The 18,500-nt window shown below is 37.1% G+C and overlaps 1 protein-coding gene across 2 annotated transcripts; it reads right to left on the bottom strand.

Annotated features, from left to right (window-relative positions):
* Positions 1–1,898: 1,898 nt before the first annotated feature.
* On the bottom strand, positions 1,899–16,702 carry dazap1 (DAZ associated protein 1). 2 transcript variants are annotated; one of them, XM_053512505.1, is made up of 13 exons: positions 16,518–16,702; positions 15,697–15,737; positions 12,848–13,014; positions 12,633–12,698; positions 12,267–12,374; positions 12,015–12,063; positions 9,362–9,444; positions 7,217–7,370; positions 6,905–6,934; positions 6,649–6,798; positions 5,981–6,148; positions 3,644–3,733; positions 1,899–2,668 (listed from the first exon to the last, which is right to left on the bottom strand). In XM_053512505.1, the coding sequence occupies exons 1-13, from the start codon at positions 16,580–16,582 to the stop codon at positions 2,496–2,498; spliced, it is 1,344 nt and encodes a 447-aa protein (XP_053368480.1). In that variant the 5' UTR covers positions 16,583–16,702; the 3' UTR covers positions 1,899–2,495. The 2 variants fall into 2 exon arrangements, with proteins under 2 accessions (XP_053368480.1, XP_053368481.1); XM_053512506.1 differs by lacking the exon at positions 3,644–3,733 and having other exon boundaries at positions 16,518–16,682.
* Between the last annotated feature and the right edge of the window lie 1,798 nt (positions 16,703–18,500).

Consider the following 18,500-nt stretch of genomic DNA (forward strand, 5'->3'; position numbering starts at 1 on the left):
GTCACCCCTGAGCCACCACACTAAGAAAATATTATTTCAGGTTGCAGAACAGACAAAAATAAGGAAATATTAAAGACTTATATAACAGACTCAACAGAGCCTCCAGAGTTTGTTTTGGGGCCCTTTAAATCTTTATAAAGTGTCTTTAATTATATTAAATATAATATGTAACAGGCACCTGACAATTATTTCGGACAGTTAAAACTAACTCTGACAGCTTATACAGAAATTCTGTTTGGCCTGCTACTGGTGTTTGTAGCGGGTGTGTCACAGACGTTCCTCAAAGAATGTAACAGCAGGCAGCGTAATCAACTTTTATGCCATATTGTGAGGTAATAATATACCCTAATTTGATTACCAAATCATCAGGTGGATGTATGTGGGCAGAGCCGTGGGCAACCCCTAGTCATGATATAGAGTATGATATATAAGAATGAACATTCCTGATTGACCAACTCTTAATATTCACGCTAAATTGATTTTCTTGAATGTATTCTGGTACAGACAGCAGAGCAGCAGAGCGTTATCAACCTGCTACAAACCTTCCCTGTTTTAGTTCCAGACTTTCTCTTTGATCCACTTTAGAATGAATACTGGGCTATTAAAGTGTGTCTGGTAGATCATAGTAAATAGTAAGGGTTCATATAAATAGTATCACATACATATAAACATGTATGAAAGCTTTCATTCCATTTACACATACGGCACCTTGCAGAATATACATCACATACATTATTTTTACTTTTTATCAAATAAAATACAAGGCCTAGAGAGAAAACAAGCTTCTACAGGTTGTAAGAGAATCACCTGCCAACGTTTGTTTTCTTTTTGTTGCAATGCACACATTTGGGATTAAAATCAATAGTTCAAGAGAGACAATATATAAAGAGTTCGGCTTTAATTTCCTAATATTTACATCTGTGTTAACTAACTTAAGTTTCTTTGAACCATTTTCAGGTTATCAAAAATATTGGCATAAATGACATATGTAGCATGTTAGCTCCCCTTGTGGTTTTAGCCCTGGGTTTCACCTGCAAAGACTGCATTTATCAGAAAAAAGGATAAACTAACGCAATGACCAGAGGGCTAAAGCAAGTCATTTTAAAGCTGACAAAACAGGAAAAGATTAAAACTCGTATAGCCAGTATACAAATGTGGTGGTCCACAGGACAAACAACCCAGCATTGAAACAAGGGTTTATAAAGCAGACACAAAGGCCTTAACACAAGATGCAAACCACTTATTAGCAGAATCTGAAAGACAGATTAGAATACACAGATGAGGCAAAAAAATTAAGCTCTAACAAACTAAGGAAAGGCCAACGTGCGGAGAGAAAGAAAGAAAGGATCTGTTCATGATCTACAACATACAAGCTCATCAGTCAAAAGCAGTCGAGGTTATGTCATGGCATGGCCTTGATCGGCTTCTCCTGGAACAGGCTCACTACTCTTTATTGATGATGGATCTCTAAAGTCATGATTGTGGCAGCAGAATACATCCAGGAGTCTACTGAAACTTCATGCCAATTTACAGAGAAATATACAATACACAACTAAAAGAAGCTACAAAACAAGCCTGGAGAAGAATTACAAAAGAGGAATACAATAGTTTGGAGGTGGAAACAGGTCACGGGGATAGTACTATCATGGCAAGTGAGGCATTCATATATACATAACCAAACATTTAATGTGACCTATTTTAGAACCATCAGTACCTATACTTTTGCTCAGCTTAAAATGAGGTGTTCTGCCATAAAAAGGTGCCATTGTCAGGAAATAAAAAAAGTAATAAAATTGCCATGCTATTTCAGTACTTTCAGAAGAGACTGAATATTATGCATTAACATTTCCCCAATTATCCATTTTCATAAAACACATTGTGAAGCATTAAGACACCGATTTATATGTATCTTTAAATCATTTATTTCAAATAAAATTTCTCTCTTTTTTGCATAAGTGCAAAGTGCACTAAAACTGCCACCTGAGGGAATCCACTACATCCTTAAATAAAAACAAGAAAAGCGCACATTTAACAGTACAAAATCCTTTTAAAAAATTGCACAGTTCAGGTTCATAATACACATTTGTAATTTCTATTTTAAACAACTTTTAAATAAAATGGTCAAAGGCTCAGATAGTAAACAAAAATCCACAAAATTCAAAATAAACTATTTTTCACCCTAACAGAATTAAAGCTGAGGAAATGGGAGACCCTGTCATTCCGCTGACTGACATGGTTTCTGTGCTGATGTTTCACCAATCAAGAAAATCTATTGCTAAATGGCGCTGCCCTACTAGAAAATACACAAGAAATGTGGCCTCCTCATAAAGGAGTATAGTTAGTCCCTGTTCATAATTTACACTCACACACACACACACAAACACCCTCCAGTTACATTTGTAATGTTCATTGAGCTCACAATCCAGTGGCATGTGTGATCAGAACATCAATTCCCTGACGGTTTGTATTGCATTGAGGAAGTCAGAAGGGAATGGTCAGCGCCGGTAAGGATGGAAGCCCTGGACATTGTGGTTTTGCCCACGACCAAAAGTACTCGCTGTGGGCTGTGGTGCTGACGTAGGCTGTGCAGAAGGGGCACCATATGAGGCAGTCTGCTGGCTTGGGTCGGCAAAGCTATGTCCAAAGCCACTCAGATCCTGCCCATAACCTGTTCCAAAAAAATATATAAATAAATAAATCTATGGCATTATAGATTTAAGTCAGAAAGAAATAAGTCATAACAGTAGGAGTTCCTGAAAGATAAAGAGACTGGCCTTTAGAAGAACTGCCCTTTTTAACATCAGCCTTTAAAAAAATACAGACTTTATCAGCAAGACACTAAACTTCCTATCTATGCCACTACTAAAACAGAAGAGAAAAGACAAAGTAATGAAAATATATTCAGAGCAAAGCTGGGAAGACAGGAGTTAACTCTTGGAGGACAAGAGTTAAAAAGAAATGCTTGCACAATGGATCTTTCTGAAACATTTCCCATTAAATTTTTACAGTGGTTCAGTCATGACAACAGATTAGACTTTTCCCCCTCCACAAATAAGAAAAATGGATAAAGATTTATAGATTGCTAGCATTTTCTTTTTAACTTCCAACACATTCATTCATCTGAAAAATACATTCGTCGTCAAGTGGGCTACAAATGTTGCATGAAACAAAGGAGCGCAAAATGCAGAAACGTACAGGTATATACATTCTGTAATAATTAGATCATCCTTTTGCCAGCAAAGCAATGCAGAGACAAAGAAGGAGAAATAAGATGAAGAATACTGTCTTTGTATAGTAAACTACAGCTACTATTTCACAAAATATCAGGCATTTAAAGAAGACTTTAATGACTTAATATTTATAGCCAATTTAAAACAATTTATAAATACAGGGAGAGGAGCCAAGTTGTTGTAGAAATGCTGTGTAGCTGTATTTAGTATACCATATGGAGAAATGAACTGTATGTATATTGCATGTACATTATTCATACAACATATACATACAGTATGTGCACAAACTAAAGCGTATGTAGAATGCATGTAGGAAAAGGGGGAAAAAACTATCACTGAAATCTCATGAGTCTGTATACGGTTGTATCAGCTGTTTTATTGGGTGGTTGTAAAATGCAGTAGCTCCCACCTACCTGCGCTATTTCCCTGCTCATCCTGACCATAACTGTGAGATGGACGCGTTGGTCCGTAGGCAGAGGGGTCCTGAGGATAGTTACCCAAGCCTAGCAGGGAGATGAGGAGACCAGGTTGACTAAACCCAGAGGAAGCCTACCTTTGATACTAGCTCTGGGGGAAGAGCTTCTTATACAACTGCTTTTCTATAAAAAATAAAAGATTACGCTGCTCTGACACTTCTAAAGATATTGAATCAAAAAGGTGAGTTTTGCTGCCTTTAAACTGTTTTATCTTAAAGGCAGCCACTTGTAATGGTAATGATGGATGGAAGCAAAGCATAAGCATGACACACTGAGCCAGGTGAGGGCAACGCTGCTGCACTGACCGACTCTGGTTCAGTCAGCTAATGAGATACGGGTCAATGCCAGTGCACAACATTTAACTTCTGGGATTTCACAGGCACGCATACACACAGGGCTGATTGGATTGTGTGATATGTAGAAGAGAGTCTACATATCGTACAATGTAGAGTCTCTGCTATGTTCTTGCCAGCTTTTGAGCAACGGGAATACTTTTGAAAAGTATTCAGTTATGTACAGTATATTAAGAAAACTGTTAAGTTGTATACAGATGTATGAGGGTGAGTCAAAAATGATCCGCACTCCAGTTACATTAAAACTTCTGTTGGCCGCACCGTTTTATCAGCGCTTTCCGTTCAAAGCTACCGTCTCACCAGTCTGTGCTGTGCAGGTGTAAACGTAACGTTACGTGTGTCAGTTCATTTGTAAATGCGATCCGAGCAAAAATGGATGTTTCACTTGTGATTTGCACAAAAGACGTGATTCGTTTTTCTGTGGTCTGAAGGCGTATCTGGGGCAGATTCACAAAAAAGCATAAACAGAAGTGTTTGGATATCAGCAAACAAAATTTGGACTGATACTTTAAGCAAGGTAAAAGTTTCTTAAAGAGAATCATTACTGGTGACGAGACATGGTATACTCATCACTCAGAGAGAGTAAACGGCAGAATATGGAACGAAAACATCCTCAAGAAAAAGTCAACCATTAGCTGGAAATTTGATTCTAAGATTCTTAAGGGCCACTACTGCAACATTATATGGGAAAAACGTTCAACAAACAAGAGTGCTTGTTACAGCTCATTACACCAGGTTAAATGCAGAGGACCAAGGGTATTTTGATTCGACAGGACAATGTATGTCTGCATACTTCTGCCCTCTTTGTTGACACTCCACAAAAAAATCATTTTGAGTTGTTAAAGCATCCTCCCTACAATCCTGATCTTACTCCATCTGACTTTTACATGTTAGGGCCACTGAAAGCAGCCCTACGAGGATGAATATTCACTTTTGATAAAGAAGTGAAGACAGCAGTGCAATTGTGGCACATAACGCAGCCTGAAACATTTTTAATCATGGAAATACGAAAGCTTATTGACAGACGGACAAAGTGTTTTGAAAAGCAAGGAGAGTGGGAACTTTTCTAAAAGTTAATAAGTTCTACAGTCAGAGTGCAGGTTATGTTTGACTCATCCTCATATATTATTGTTAATATTAAAGCTGCTGTATAGACACATTTTCTGACCTAACAGTATCTGAAGAATTATAAAGTAAAAGTCTAAGAAAAAACTGTGCCAAAGAAACTAATCTGTACAATAATGCACAAAAGCAAATAAAAATTATAACTGCTATTATTAATTATGAATTATACATAATTGCACTGTATTATTATAATTATGAACATTTCGTTGAACTAATGATCTGAAACATAAGGAGTATCCTTGAGCAGTTACATAATGTTTAAATATTATCTTCGCATACATAAACATTTAATTGAGAGTTGGACTGGAATTTTACTGTTACTCTGTCTATCAATACTAAAAAGCCAATAAAATAAATAAATAAATTGAAGCATTTAAAAACCTAATGTCAATTTAAGTGGCAGTATTTGACACCTCCTTAAGCCTATCTACATTAAAGAAGTCATCTCATGTTATCGAAAAAGCAACAATGCAACACAGGATGATCTAATTCAAACATACATCAGATTATTGTTCTACATCAACATAATTCACACAGACTAATACAAAATAGCATATCAATATATTAATGCTAAATAATATATGAATATTTGTGGTGGTATCTGCAGGATTATCAGATTTGTATGCAGGCTTGTTTGAGCGTAATGCCATCATGCCAGTTCAGCCATGTGGTATAGAGAGCAAGCTCTTGCTTGTGTGATCATTGTAATGGGCTAGAACTACGGTGGTTTAGAAAATGGATCCAATCGGCAGTAACAGAGGAGCAGGTGACCAGGCTGAGGTGACCCTTTACTTACCGTACTGGCTATAAGAGAAGTCAGGCTGTGCTGGTGGGGCTTTGCTCATGTCCTGAGTAGGGGTGGTAGCAGGGGCAAAGCTAAGAGGCCCAGCTCCAGGAGTAGTAGGTGGTGGAGGCATTCCTTGGGGTACAAACTGGTCACCTTGTGGTGTGCCAAAACTATACCCTGTAACAAGAAAAGAACACATTTAAAAATGGGTTGCAAAGAATTAAAAGCAAGTGCATTATGTGATAGGAGCAACACATGGCATTAAATGAACGTGCAAGAGTACAAAAGGCATTTCTACTCTTACCTTACAATGCAAGAATAAGAAATATCAGTAAGAAATATAACTGACCTGAACATCTCCCTACATTTTAAATAGATAGCGTTTAGGGTGGTATCATTGCTGTCTCACACTTGCCAGAAACATGATCATAGATAAGGTGGGGACTTCAAATCGTCCCTAGGTGTAAATGAAGGTGTGAATGTGTGCGCACGTGTGTGGTGCCAAGGCATATGAAATAAAATGGTGTGTTCCTGGAATAGGCTTCACATCCACCACAACCCAACCAGGATAAAGCCTTTACTGAAAATGAATGAATGGAGGACCAAGGCCAGAAAATACATAAAGCACTCACTAATTACTCACTATGTACACAGAGGCAGATGTGTTTATGACTTACCAAATTGAGGAGGTGTGCTGTAGCCCTGCTGTGGATATCCCTGAGGTGCCCCAAATCCTCCTGGTGGGGGTGCCGTAACTAGGAATGCATTAAAGGGCGAGGGTGGTTGGGCAGCACCTCGGCCTGCTGGCAAAGGAGGACCATATCCCCCTGAGGAATCAAAAACATGCAAAGATTAGAAAGCACCTCCCTGGTTAGCCAGGTTGTCTCACAAAATAAGGCCTGTCTAAAAATTAGAGGAAATAATATAACCTACCCAATGGTTGCCCCGTGGACACCCAAACACCTGTTAGAAAGAAAAAAGTATTTTATACTACAAAAATGTACAATAAATAAATAAATAATTATTCAACTAGTACTTTGTAAACTTTTTTCCTGCTTCTTATAGACTATATGTGAAAACAGCCACACTTTCACTTTTCACAAACATACTTTTGTTTTATTTTTGAACAGACAGTGCCAGCAACAAAAACGTAAACTGAGGCTCAGATAGCAGCTGGCACCTCTGGTGTCTTTTTCACGCTAGAATGTCAAGTTCGTGGAGGGAGACTTAGTCGGCCTCACTCACCCTGAGGCCCATAGCTCTGCTGCCAGCCCTGAGCAGGCTGTGCGGCCCAGCCATTGGCCGCACTTAAGATGGCTCTAGGTCCCCACTGATTGGCTCCTAGCTGCCCAGGGCCAGGAGCTTTGTTGTCTCGAGGCTCAGCCTTTTTCACTTCAACCTGGACAAAGGACAAGACCAGAAGGGCATGAAAACACAGAAATCAGCAACCAATGTGCATTCTTCACCCCATCAATTACTAATCCTGCAATTCAACTGAGATAATTTTACTTAGATGTAATACAATAGTTTCTAAAAAGTTAGAAAAATTAATCCTAGGCTTCTTATTCTACATAATGCTGAAGCAATGTTTCTAAGGTACTTTTGAATGGCGTGCACTTAGAGCTTTTACAAATTAATGTAGAGTACTGGAATTGTTTTATGAAAAAAGCAGAAACACAGCCTAAACAGCTCCTTAAAAAAAGCGTACCTGAGAAACATCTTCCTTGCATTTCTGTTGGTATCTTATCCCTTTTAAATGGATAAAAAACTATGATAGAAAGTCCAGACTTACCTTACTAATGCATTTAAGAACCTCAATTTAGATCAATTTGAAGTAGAAATATGAGAACAGTAGTTTTAGATCTAACTGTAAAAATAATAATCATGCAGAGAATAATGGTTTCATAGATCTAATAAGATGTGAATCTTCATACTGTGTCAAATATGGAAAGAAAAAAGTAATTTAAAGTATTTTTTTTTAAATAAAACTGAAAGAGGTTTAAACCATTTCTTTATTCATACATCTAATTATCCAATCTTTAGTATCTGAGCTGAAAAGTTTCTCTTATCATTTTCAGTACACAACCATAGGTGTACCAGCCTTAGTAAAAAGGGGTAAGCCTGAAATAGACTGGCTGCTAAATGGGTTGAGTTATTGAGGTCACCTTGAATCAAGAGCAAGGCATGACTTTTTTTTTTTTTTTACTTGCTTTCTGCAGTATAAAACACAGTGACCTCCTTTTTTTGCCTTCCTTCTTCTCTTTGTTGACCCAATTAGATGCCAGTTTGAGCGAATAGTCTGAGCCCTGCTGCACAACTACCTAGGCCCTCTCCCGCGGGCTTCAGGGCTCAGCACGATGCGAGGAAGGACTTGAAATTGTGGCGCCCGGCTCCAGAGCTGGGAATTGCAGAACAGTTTGATATGTTCCAGTTTCTAATTTTACAACGTATAGCCCCACCTCCCCAAAAACCCTGTTGCAATAATGTCACATCAAGAACAATGGCCTAGGTATTGGAGAACCTGTTTCCTTTAGGAAAACAGGACAGAGTCAAGGGGAGATTAGATACATGAGAAAAAATAAATACAATGTAGGACAGCAACACTGAGCCTTTAAAGGAAGTAAAACCATCGTCACGAAAGTGGTTTATCACTTTGAATCAGTGCACGGTGCTAGCACAGGACAGAAAAATGCCTGTGGCAAATTCAGACTATTGAGTAATACACATTCACCAATAAGAAGAATGAATAAACAATACAAGAATTTAAAGCTGAGCCAGTACTCCTCCAACGTATTACCAGATTTGAAGACTTAAAATAAATGACTATTTGTATATATTTTCCTAAGCAATATAACTATAACATATTTACAAACTAAATTAAGGAAAGCTTTTTTTTTTATTGACACAGTATGGAGATTCTAACTGAGGTCACTTAATTGAGATTTTGCTTTGTGGGTTTTTCCCCAAGAACTCAAACTATAAGTGACCTGGCAAAAATGAAATAAATAATAAAAGATGAAAAATGACATTGACCGGTCCTTTAGGTGAAAAAGGATTAAATTTAAAGTGCTATATGACTACAAAAAAATAACTTATTTTTTTACAAAAACCAGGATACCACTACAATGAAATACCAGCATAAAAACACCCAAAGGAGCAGTCCAAGTAAACCAAACCTTGGGTGACTATCAATGATTTACAGTCAAAAGTCTTTTGTTTGTTTGTTTTTATGACCTGTTACTATGTTAGTTAATGACAGTTGTAGTATAATTGAGCATGTCTGTTATAACGTGCTTAAATTGGAGTTCATAACTCTGGAAGAAAGTAACACTGTTGGTCACCCAAGCTTCAGTTTCTTACTTAGGGTAAAATAAAACTACAACTACACACTTTTTTGCCCATGATGTCGTGAAAATGCATGTTGACAGCCTGGTCCACTGATTGTTCGGCCTCGAAAGTAATAAATCCAAAACCTAGCCAACGACCAAAAGTGAATCAAAGTAGCAGGGTGTTGGGACAGAACAAGGTGAAAAACAGGGGAAGGGGAGTTGACCAAGGTGACACTGGGGGGGTTTGGATTATGCTGCAGTCTGCGACACAAGCAAAGGTCGGCAAATATAAGCTGCAATCTTATTTTTAAAAAGAATTAATACTGTTGTTAGTTTGTGCATTAAAGGATTAAACAAATTAATGTAATGTTTAACCAATCAATGATTATTGATGCATTTGAAGTCAAGACATATTCTGTATTAACAGATAAATCAGATTTATACATTAAAATCTTAAATAAAAAAAACATTTGTTTACTTTTTCAAATTTTTCTCCACTTTTAATACAATTTTACTTCCCATAAACTTTCATCCAAACCCTTTAATGTCTCCTTGTTATATTCTTGTATAATATGTACAACAAATGCTGACAGCAGCCACAATCATTAACACTTAATAATGATGAATAAAAAAATTCTCAAAGCCTTCCCAAAAATGAGAGTATTTTGGACAAGCTAAGAGAACAGCAGTTTACAACACAGCTATAAAAAAGCACCACACAGATAAAAAGGTAGCTAGCTATCTGCTAAGAGTCTGCACATGACCAGAATCACATGAGGTATAACCAAAGTTTCTGCTTTCCCTTTGTTTTTAACTGGTTCAGAAAATAAATGTGAAAGCAGACACACACTGTTTGCTTATAAGGGGAAAAAGTTCAACTTAGGACATTAATCTACTTGAGACTGCTGCACAGAAAGACAACCAAGTCCCTATTTTCAGGGTCATTCTAATGATAAAACAGAGGATGAACCATATAAAACAGCGGGTGAGCTGGTCTTCTGCAGCACCAGCACTACTGTATGAACTAGTTTAAAGTGATCAAATAACTGTGCAGCAGAACTGGGTTGTGAGAATCCCTCCACTCTGGGATCTAACCCGATTCCAATTAAGCAGCTTTTGAGACCCAGATGGGAATTTGAGATTTCTGATACTATACAGAGAGCCTCATCAGTTTAAATGAGCACTAATAATACATCTGACCTGCACCTAAGCTGTTTAAAATCATTAACGTTGTAAAACAGAAATCAAGTTCTCTAAGAAGTTCTCTCTTTCATTAAGTTCCTGCACTGGAACAACCATCTGGAAAGTTTCAGCTTTCTGTCACACATCATGCATTCAGATAAGAAAGGAAGAATGTTCATATGAAATAAAATACTATTTTTCATTTAAAGTATTTTCATTGCACAACTCCAGCTGGTTATCCACCTCTGTGAAACAAAAACTACCCTCAAAACTTTCTAATACACCAAATCCCACATCATCAAAATAAACAAGGTATAACTTTAAAGATTACTGTGTAGCTATACTTGCATCAGAAGGGTTTTGATCTCACAGTTTTACACAGGAATTTTGGCTACACTTGCCAACCTGACACTGAAACACATTATACACATCTTTTTTTTTACTTTTATCAGTGTGGTGCCACTGTCAACACAATCTCCTGAAGGAAAAAAAAAAAAACACATATCTTAGGAAACACAGTTAATTACAATCCAACAGTTCACAAGGAGAATGTATGAAAAAAAATAAAAGGACTTATTTTACCATATGAATATAAATAACTAAAAACTCTTTAATAAAAATATCAGATAAATATTATAAAATAGTTTAGTGTATATAGTTAATAAAAACAAAGCTTAATATAACTACAACATCCAATGACAAACTATTCATGTAACCTCAAAGAGACCTACTGTATGCATTTTGCATTAAGCAAAAGATGAGGAAACAACTCAACACACACACAATATGCATGAAAGCAAAAGAAAACATGATCCACTGAAACTGAAGCAACATACAATAATTTGCAGTGCTTTGTTACCCTATTACAGAAAAGACTTCAGTGCCTAAAATTATTTTGTGTTGTCAATATTTAATCCCAATTATTTGCGTTCTGTATGATGTCATTTGACATCAAAGTGCATTCTAACGATTTTCCTGTAGAACCTGGTTTAAAGTGTGTTACACTATGAAAAAATCTAACACTTAATGCACCTGTGCACTTTTCTGCTTCACTTTTTTCACCTTCATTCTGTTTAACTGCCAGTTGTTACATGACATAATCAGCCTTATCTTCCAGTAGGGAAGAGGGGTTCCTGTTATTTGTGTGTGAACAGTTTGGTAATGCTGCTAACCATTACACAATGGTTTGGTAATGCTGGTACTACTGGAAATACCGGTACGGTAATACTGCACAGACTTTCTAATCAACAGACAAATGCATCAAAAGCTGATTCTGTGATTTGTCCACATGCCTATGTCTTCCCTGTACGTGCTGCTGTTCTGAATTTTCTAAATGCAGGAGCTTTTATGCAACAGGCCAAATTCGACATGGGAGAGACATGGGAGAAATGAGATCAGAATGAGCTCTGCAGAAGGACAGCGAGGCAGACTTTCAATCACCCCACCCCTCCCTCCCTCCCTCTTTGGGTCAGAATAGTTTGTCATGAGTATGAAGATAGACGTATTGGGAACAGAACTAGATCAGCTTTTACCTCGGGGTCTCTGTTTCTCTGCATCATAGATCATTACCACTTCTGTGACCTTCAAGGAGAAAATGCATGACAAGTGAGTCAGTGGCTAAACAAAGTGACCGCTTAAAGGCTGATCTAAATTCAACAACACACCCGCAAAAAGTAATCTCTACAATCAAAACCTAGTAAAAACAATAATCTTAATCTTATCATCATTAGACAATTATATTGTACCTATCAAAAAAAAAAAAAGAACCAAGATCCAAATCTTACCACTCCAAATCTGTTAAAATAGTCCCTGAGTTCGGGTTCACCGCAGTTGTGTGGAATTCCACCAACAAATATCTTCTTGGATTTATTGCTGTCACTTTTACCTCCTTTCTAAAAATATAAAATAACCATAGTTAACAGGGAAAGCAATAAGAAAACTCTAACTATATTACATTTAGTCATGAGCTTACAGGCAGACTTTCATTCAAAGGTATTGTATCACACATTTTAGGGAAATCCTGCAGGCACTGGAAAGCATATTTATTTTTTCAGTATTTACTTTAAACTCTGTCAATATCAGCATAACATCTGTAATACAAGGTCTGAATTATAATGTTCACACTTGCAAAAGAGCATCACAGTACTTACCCAGCCATCTTTGGCTCTTGTCTTCTCTGGCTGCATTCCTCTTGGAGTGCATGGCTTAGGGTCAATCTGTAGGAGCAGAGAATTAACCCTCGACTGTCCTTCAATTTTCACTTACATTGCTCTGCCTTAATTATCATTTGGTATCATTGGAAATACATGTGGTAAAAAATTAACCAAGATTTTTGGCTGAAGTGAATAAGCTTCTCAGTTCTTACATTTCTACCATCAAGGTTATGAGGCTTGGTGTCCAGTACGGTTCGAACGCAGTTCGGATCCTTAAACTTCACAAAGCCGAAGCCCCTGGACTGATTTGTGCTTTTGTCCTTCATGATGACGCAGTCCACAACCTCGCCATATTGGGAGAAGTAATTTCGTAAAGTCTCTAAAAAGAGGAAGCAAATAAGCTGTAATGGCAAATGATGTTTATAACAGCAACTTAAACTAATAAATTATATTCTTTGTTACTTTAAAAAAGGGAAATTTTTATTTCAATATACATACAAGTATATTTTGTAAACCGTGTTTACATGCCTATATGGGCGGTTATCAAAGCTGGGTATTTGACATACTGCCAAATTTTCACATTGTGGTAATAATGAAAAGTGCTGATAGTTATTACAGATATAAAAGTGACTGCCAGCTATAAATAAATTGGTTAAATATTGTGCTTAGCAAACATATACATTTTAACACAATGTCAGTGGTTTAGATTCTATGGTTGCAAAGCTTAAAAATAAAACCAAAACCTAATACCACTAATATGATAAGATATACATTATTTATCCCTGATGGAAATTTTATTACAGCAGCATGTAAAATTAAAGCATGTAAAGTGTGAAGCACAGTTCATGAGTTAAAAGAGCATCATAAACAGTGCAAAACAATCAACATTATGTAGAAGTTTTAAAAATGCATCACAAATTAGAAAGCTTATTATAAAACAGAAAAAATATGTTATTGCTACTTAGTAAATAAAGCACGCAATAAAATCTTAAAAGCCAAGCACCTTCACATTTACTGCATGCTAAAATTTAAATATTTAATTAATAAATAACAAATACTGCAATTTTAACAATACTTTAAAAGTGTGACATGACCAAATATCCAGTATTAAAAACTGCAACAGTAAACAGATGTATATTAAATCATTTATAGGATTATGTTTACAATAATCTGGTCGGCACTGGTCGGTTTGTGTCTGTTTGGAAAGGAAAAAATAAAAATCACAGACGAGGGTCACTGCTTTGGATAACTTCTTAGTCATTGTGGATTCAGCACTAAAGTTTCTCAAACTGCATTTTGCCAGGCAACAGTGTAAAACAATGAGGAATTCGCCCCATTCGCTTCATGTAGTAAGAGACTGCAATGAGCAAGGTGTGTCTTAAACGGAGAGGAATACGTTATTGCTAGCAACAGAGCACACAGACTATAAACAAAATATGACAAATCTGTCAGAGCATGCAGGAGATTTTTAGGGCTTAAACTTAAACTATTAAATGATTAAGAAATAATGGAAGGGGACTTAACATGCATAGGGTCCTCAATACATTGAGTTATAAATTTCCTTCAACCTCTCACTGACATGCTTAAACCCGAGGGTTTTTTATTATTATAAATATTATTATTTAAAAGTATTCACAACTCTGCATATAAACAGCAAGGTCTCTGAAAAAGCTGTATTTCTTTTCCAAATCAAAAGCAGCAATCCCAACGTCATTGACTATTAAAGCTTGTACTATAGCAGAGCGTTCATACTTACACTACTTTAACTTGCTATTTATCCAATTTTTATGCAGCATTTTCCACCATATCCTAGCCAAAGAACTAGTGCAGCAAGCAGATACTTTAAAACCCCATCATGCTATAGGTGTACTCAGGTGCAGTAAGCGTGCACACACATTCTCCTTCACTCATTCTGAGACTCTTGCAGCCTGGGAGTCTTATAACACTAGCGTAATCGCGGACTCGCATAATAACTCACAAGGGCAATTTAACTTCTTTAATATTTAAGAAACGCTTAATTTGCTATGCTGTCATTCACCCACTAATAATGTTAGGTTCTGAAGCTCTTTTCTGCAATTCCAACAAGACAACCAAGTAATACTCTCACACTATATTGCAGTTGTGACATGACTGAATACTATTACATTTAATAAGAACAGGCAGAATTAAACAACTTAAAAATTATAGAGTATGTTAAGAAATTAAAAATAGTAGGTCAAATCGGACTTGTTCCTATATATCCAAAACAAAATTCTTAAAGAAACAGCTGCTGATTTTTACTTTTAGGCCATGGTGTAGGCTCTCTCTCTAACACAGGTCTCTAAACCTGGCTCTGGAGTACCCCTCTCCTGTTTTGCAATTAATATATTCTCTCCTCCAAACAACTTGTTCAACTGGTCAGCATATAGGAAACTATATTTACATATATAAAATAAGTTCTTGCAGTACAAGCGACATAACTTTCATATTTCACATGTTCACACCCTAACGTGACACTTCAGTGTATTTTGGTCCCAGATCAGATACCTACCCAAATGTGATATATAAATGAGAGAAAATTCTGTGCAGCATATTTTCCTACATGTATGCACTAGCATCTTCATCGGCAGTCTTCGAAGCCCACAACATAACCGTGGAGAACAACGAAAATCAAAGATGACGGGAGAATTAGTGAATAATCTGATATTTTGGGGAAATCAAGCAACATCAGAAAAAAAAATACAGTAGTGCTTGTAAGAAGCGATCAGTGAGAGGACATGAAGTTAGTTGGGTTGAGAGAAGAGGAAGCAGAGGATAGGGTTAAATGGAGGCAGACGTTTCACTGTGGCGACCCCTAAAAAAGATTAGCCGAAAGACAAATATGTATGCACACAGGGTGTTTTAAGAAATAGATACATCAGTCACTTGCTGTTGTAAATATGAACAGATCCAATCTGTAATGTTTCTTCGTCTATGAAACTATTTGAGGAAAATCTAAACAACAAACTTATTTTTACATAGTGTGGTATTACTGTCTTTTTTTGTTCACGCCAAAAAAATCAAGATATTAAGTCGTACTTACCTTGGGTTGTACTCCAATCTAATCCACCGACAAACAGCTTCCTGTAAGACAAGTGGATATGAGAAACAATGAATGCAAGAACTAAGAAGAAATTAAGTGTGGGGGGGGGTATTGATATGTTCATTCAGCAAGCAAGCTATCACTATCATTTCGGCTGACTTGTTTTGTCACTTTTTGCTGGGTTTATCACAGAGCTGCAGCTTGTCTCTTAGCTGCTCCTTCAAAGAAACAGCTCGTTTTTTACACTCAACTTATCAACAAACTCGGCCACGGCACGACTAAATATTATTAAAACACACGTTTATGAACGAACAAACAAAAACGAACGAGGTTTATTTGTGAAACACCATGCTCAGATTAAACAACGAGTTATACGACTCGCAATATTTTTGGTCGTCTAACCCAACACTGAGAGTCAATATTGATTCAATGTTACGTTAACCCACCTGGCTAATTAACCTGCTAACACAAGCTAACGTCTCATTAGCTTGAAAGAGTTTCAAAGACGTCGAGTTATGAATGAGCCGCTCTCATAAACAACTGACATTAAACTCGATGGAAATTTAAACAAATTCACATTGCAATTAGTAAAACTGCGACTTTTAATTAAAAAAACACTTTATTTCGGTCACCTTACCGACAGGTAAGCCGGTTGCTAACAGCCTGAGCGCTAGCTCCGGAATGACAGTTGGTGGTAACTGTGAGCTAACATAGCGAGAGCGTTATCCTCGCGATCACTCACTGCGCAGGTCGCACGAGAGTAATATTTGATTATATATATGTATATATTTTATTAGAAACTATATTTCAAGCAAACTCACCCAATTTCATCTCCAGGTAGGTTGTTCATATCTGTAGCCAGAGTTGTGGACTGGAGTGCGGACATTAGTCTGCTGCCTCAGTCTCCTACAACTGCCTCCTGCGCTGCTCCTAGCCCGGGAAGGTCACTCCGCTTTCGGTTCAAACCCAACCTGCGCAACGCTGACGCGGAGCCACGGGGCCGCCCTGCAGGGGGAGCGCTGCTAACGCAAAACCTGCTGGGAACTGTAGTCAACAGAAACTGTTCGCGTTACAAAAATGGCGACATGACACACAGAATGGCTAAACCAGTGCGCGTGCTTGAACTCTTGAAAAGTAGTTCCGACGGTAACGTAAGGTATGTTTATATTAATGCGCGGTTTGTTCCTATAGTAACAGCTCACATTCAGGGGTTTGTATGTACAGTGTGGCGGCATCACACACACAGGTCTAAACATAAAAATTAAAAATTAAAATACATGTTTTTAATACCTAAAATGTTAATAAGATAAAGTTTTCTATCAGGAAACGTTTATTTAACATTTATGGAAGCACTGTCAATGCATTAACACATATACCACCGTTAAGGTGGCACAATGGTGATGTAAATCAAATTCAAATTTTATTTGTCACATGCACAGTCATACACAGTACGATATGCGGTGAAATGCTTATGAAATGTAATTTAGTTAGCAATGTCTTGCACTTGTGTCATGGAGTTGCTTAGTGGGTTTCCCTACACAATCCAAAGACATGCAGATTAGGGTAATTGGTGTTCCCAAATTGCCACATTCATGAAAATGGAAATAAATAGAAAGGTCACTGTTGGGCTCCACAGTCATGAAAATTGGCTACAAATTCATGGATGGTTCTATGCAAATGTTAGTTCCGACCAAGCAATCTGATTAGGTAAAAGACATTCCATGAGTAGTGATAGTAGATGGCAACACCACCGGAACATTTTACTATATGTATCACGCCATGTCCTCTGTGTTTTACAGTTGTTAATTCCAGTAACTCTTAATCGCAGCATGGGAGTATGAGAGAATGTCGGTATGGAACACAGTACTAAGAGAGCAATTTTGCTACGTTCAAAACCATTCACGTGCATTTTAGCAAGAAAACACATCTGATAATTTTATGTCATTTTAAACAACACATTATCTACTTTACAATCTCTTCTAAGTCATTCTGAGTTGCTTTTGTGTTGTTTTATTTATGACTAAACTGAGCTAGAAAGCTAACTAGCTTCTAACACAAGCTAAATCCCAAATCCCTAATCAAGGTCACTACTTGTTGTGTTAAGCAAGCAATTGTACACCCTAGCACACTATCTTTCCATTTAACGCTATTTGGGATTCAACCCCTGAACCTGAAATTAAGGAAACTGATATTCTAAACTGGATTAAGAAGAGCAACTGTTTATTTAATTTAATCTGCAGTCTCTTAGGTTTTCTACCTGTCTGAAACAATATGACTATACATTTTAATCTTTCATTTCTTTTTTATAAATATTACTTTATCCATACCATTCTGGTATTTGACACCTTTGTGGTATTGTATGTTTTTACTCCCATTTTGTAGTACTTTCACTACTTATTTAATTTTAATTTTTAATACTTCAATAATTCTTTATTATTTTATTTTATTGGACTTCCCCCCGATTTTCTCCCTAATTTAGTGGTGTCCATTTTCTCCCCGTCACTAGGTGGCCCTCACATGCTCCTACTATCTTCCAAACCACATGACGCCAGCCAACTGCAACTGTTCGGACTACTCGCTCACGCACCATATGGGTCAGCGTAACACACTCGGAGGACAGCGCTATCCGCTCCCTCGGTTTGCTGTAGAGCCATGATTAATGTGGGAGCTCAATCTATCTACAGTATCTATCTATCAATCTATCTATCTATATATCTTTTATTTCAGAAAAATGACAAGTGGTGCTTTTGTGTGTGTCCTGTATGTGTATGTGAGAAAGAGAGAGACACTTGTCTTAAGATGTC

The sequence above is a fragment of the Clarias gariepinus genome, chromosome 15 (assembly GCF_024256425.1).
Source record: "Clarias gariepinus isolate MV-2021 ecotype Netherlands chromosome 15, CGAR_prim_01v2, whole genome shotgun sequence".
Taxonomy (NCBI): Eukaryota; Metazoa; Chordata; class Actinopteri; order Siluriformes; family Clariidae; genus Clarias; species Clarias gariepinus.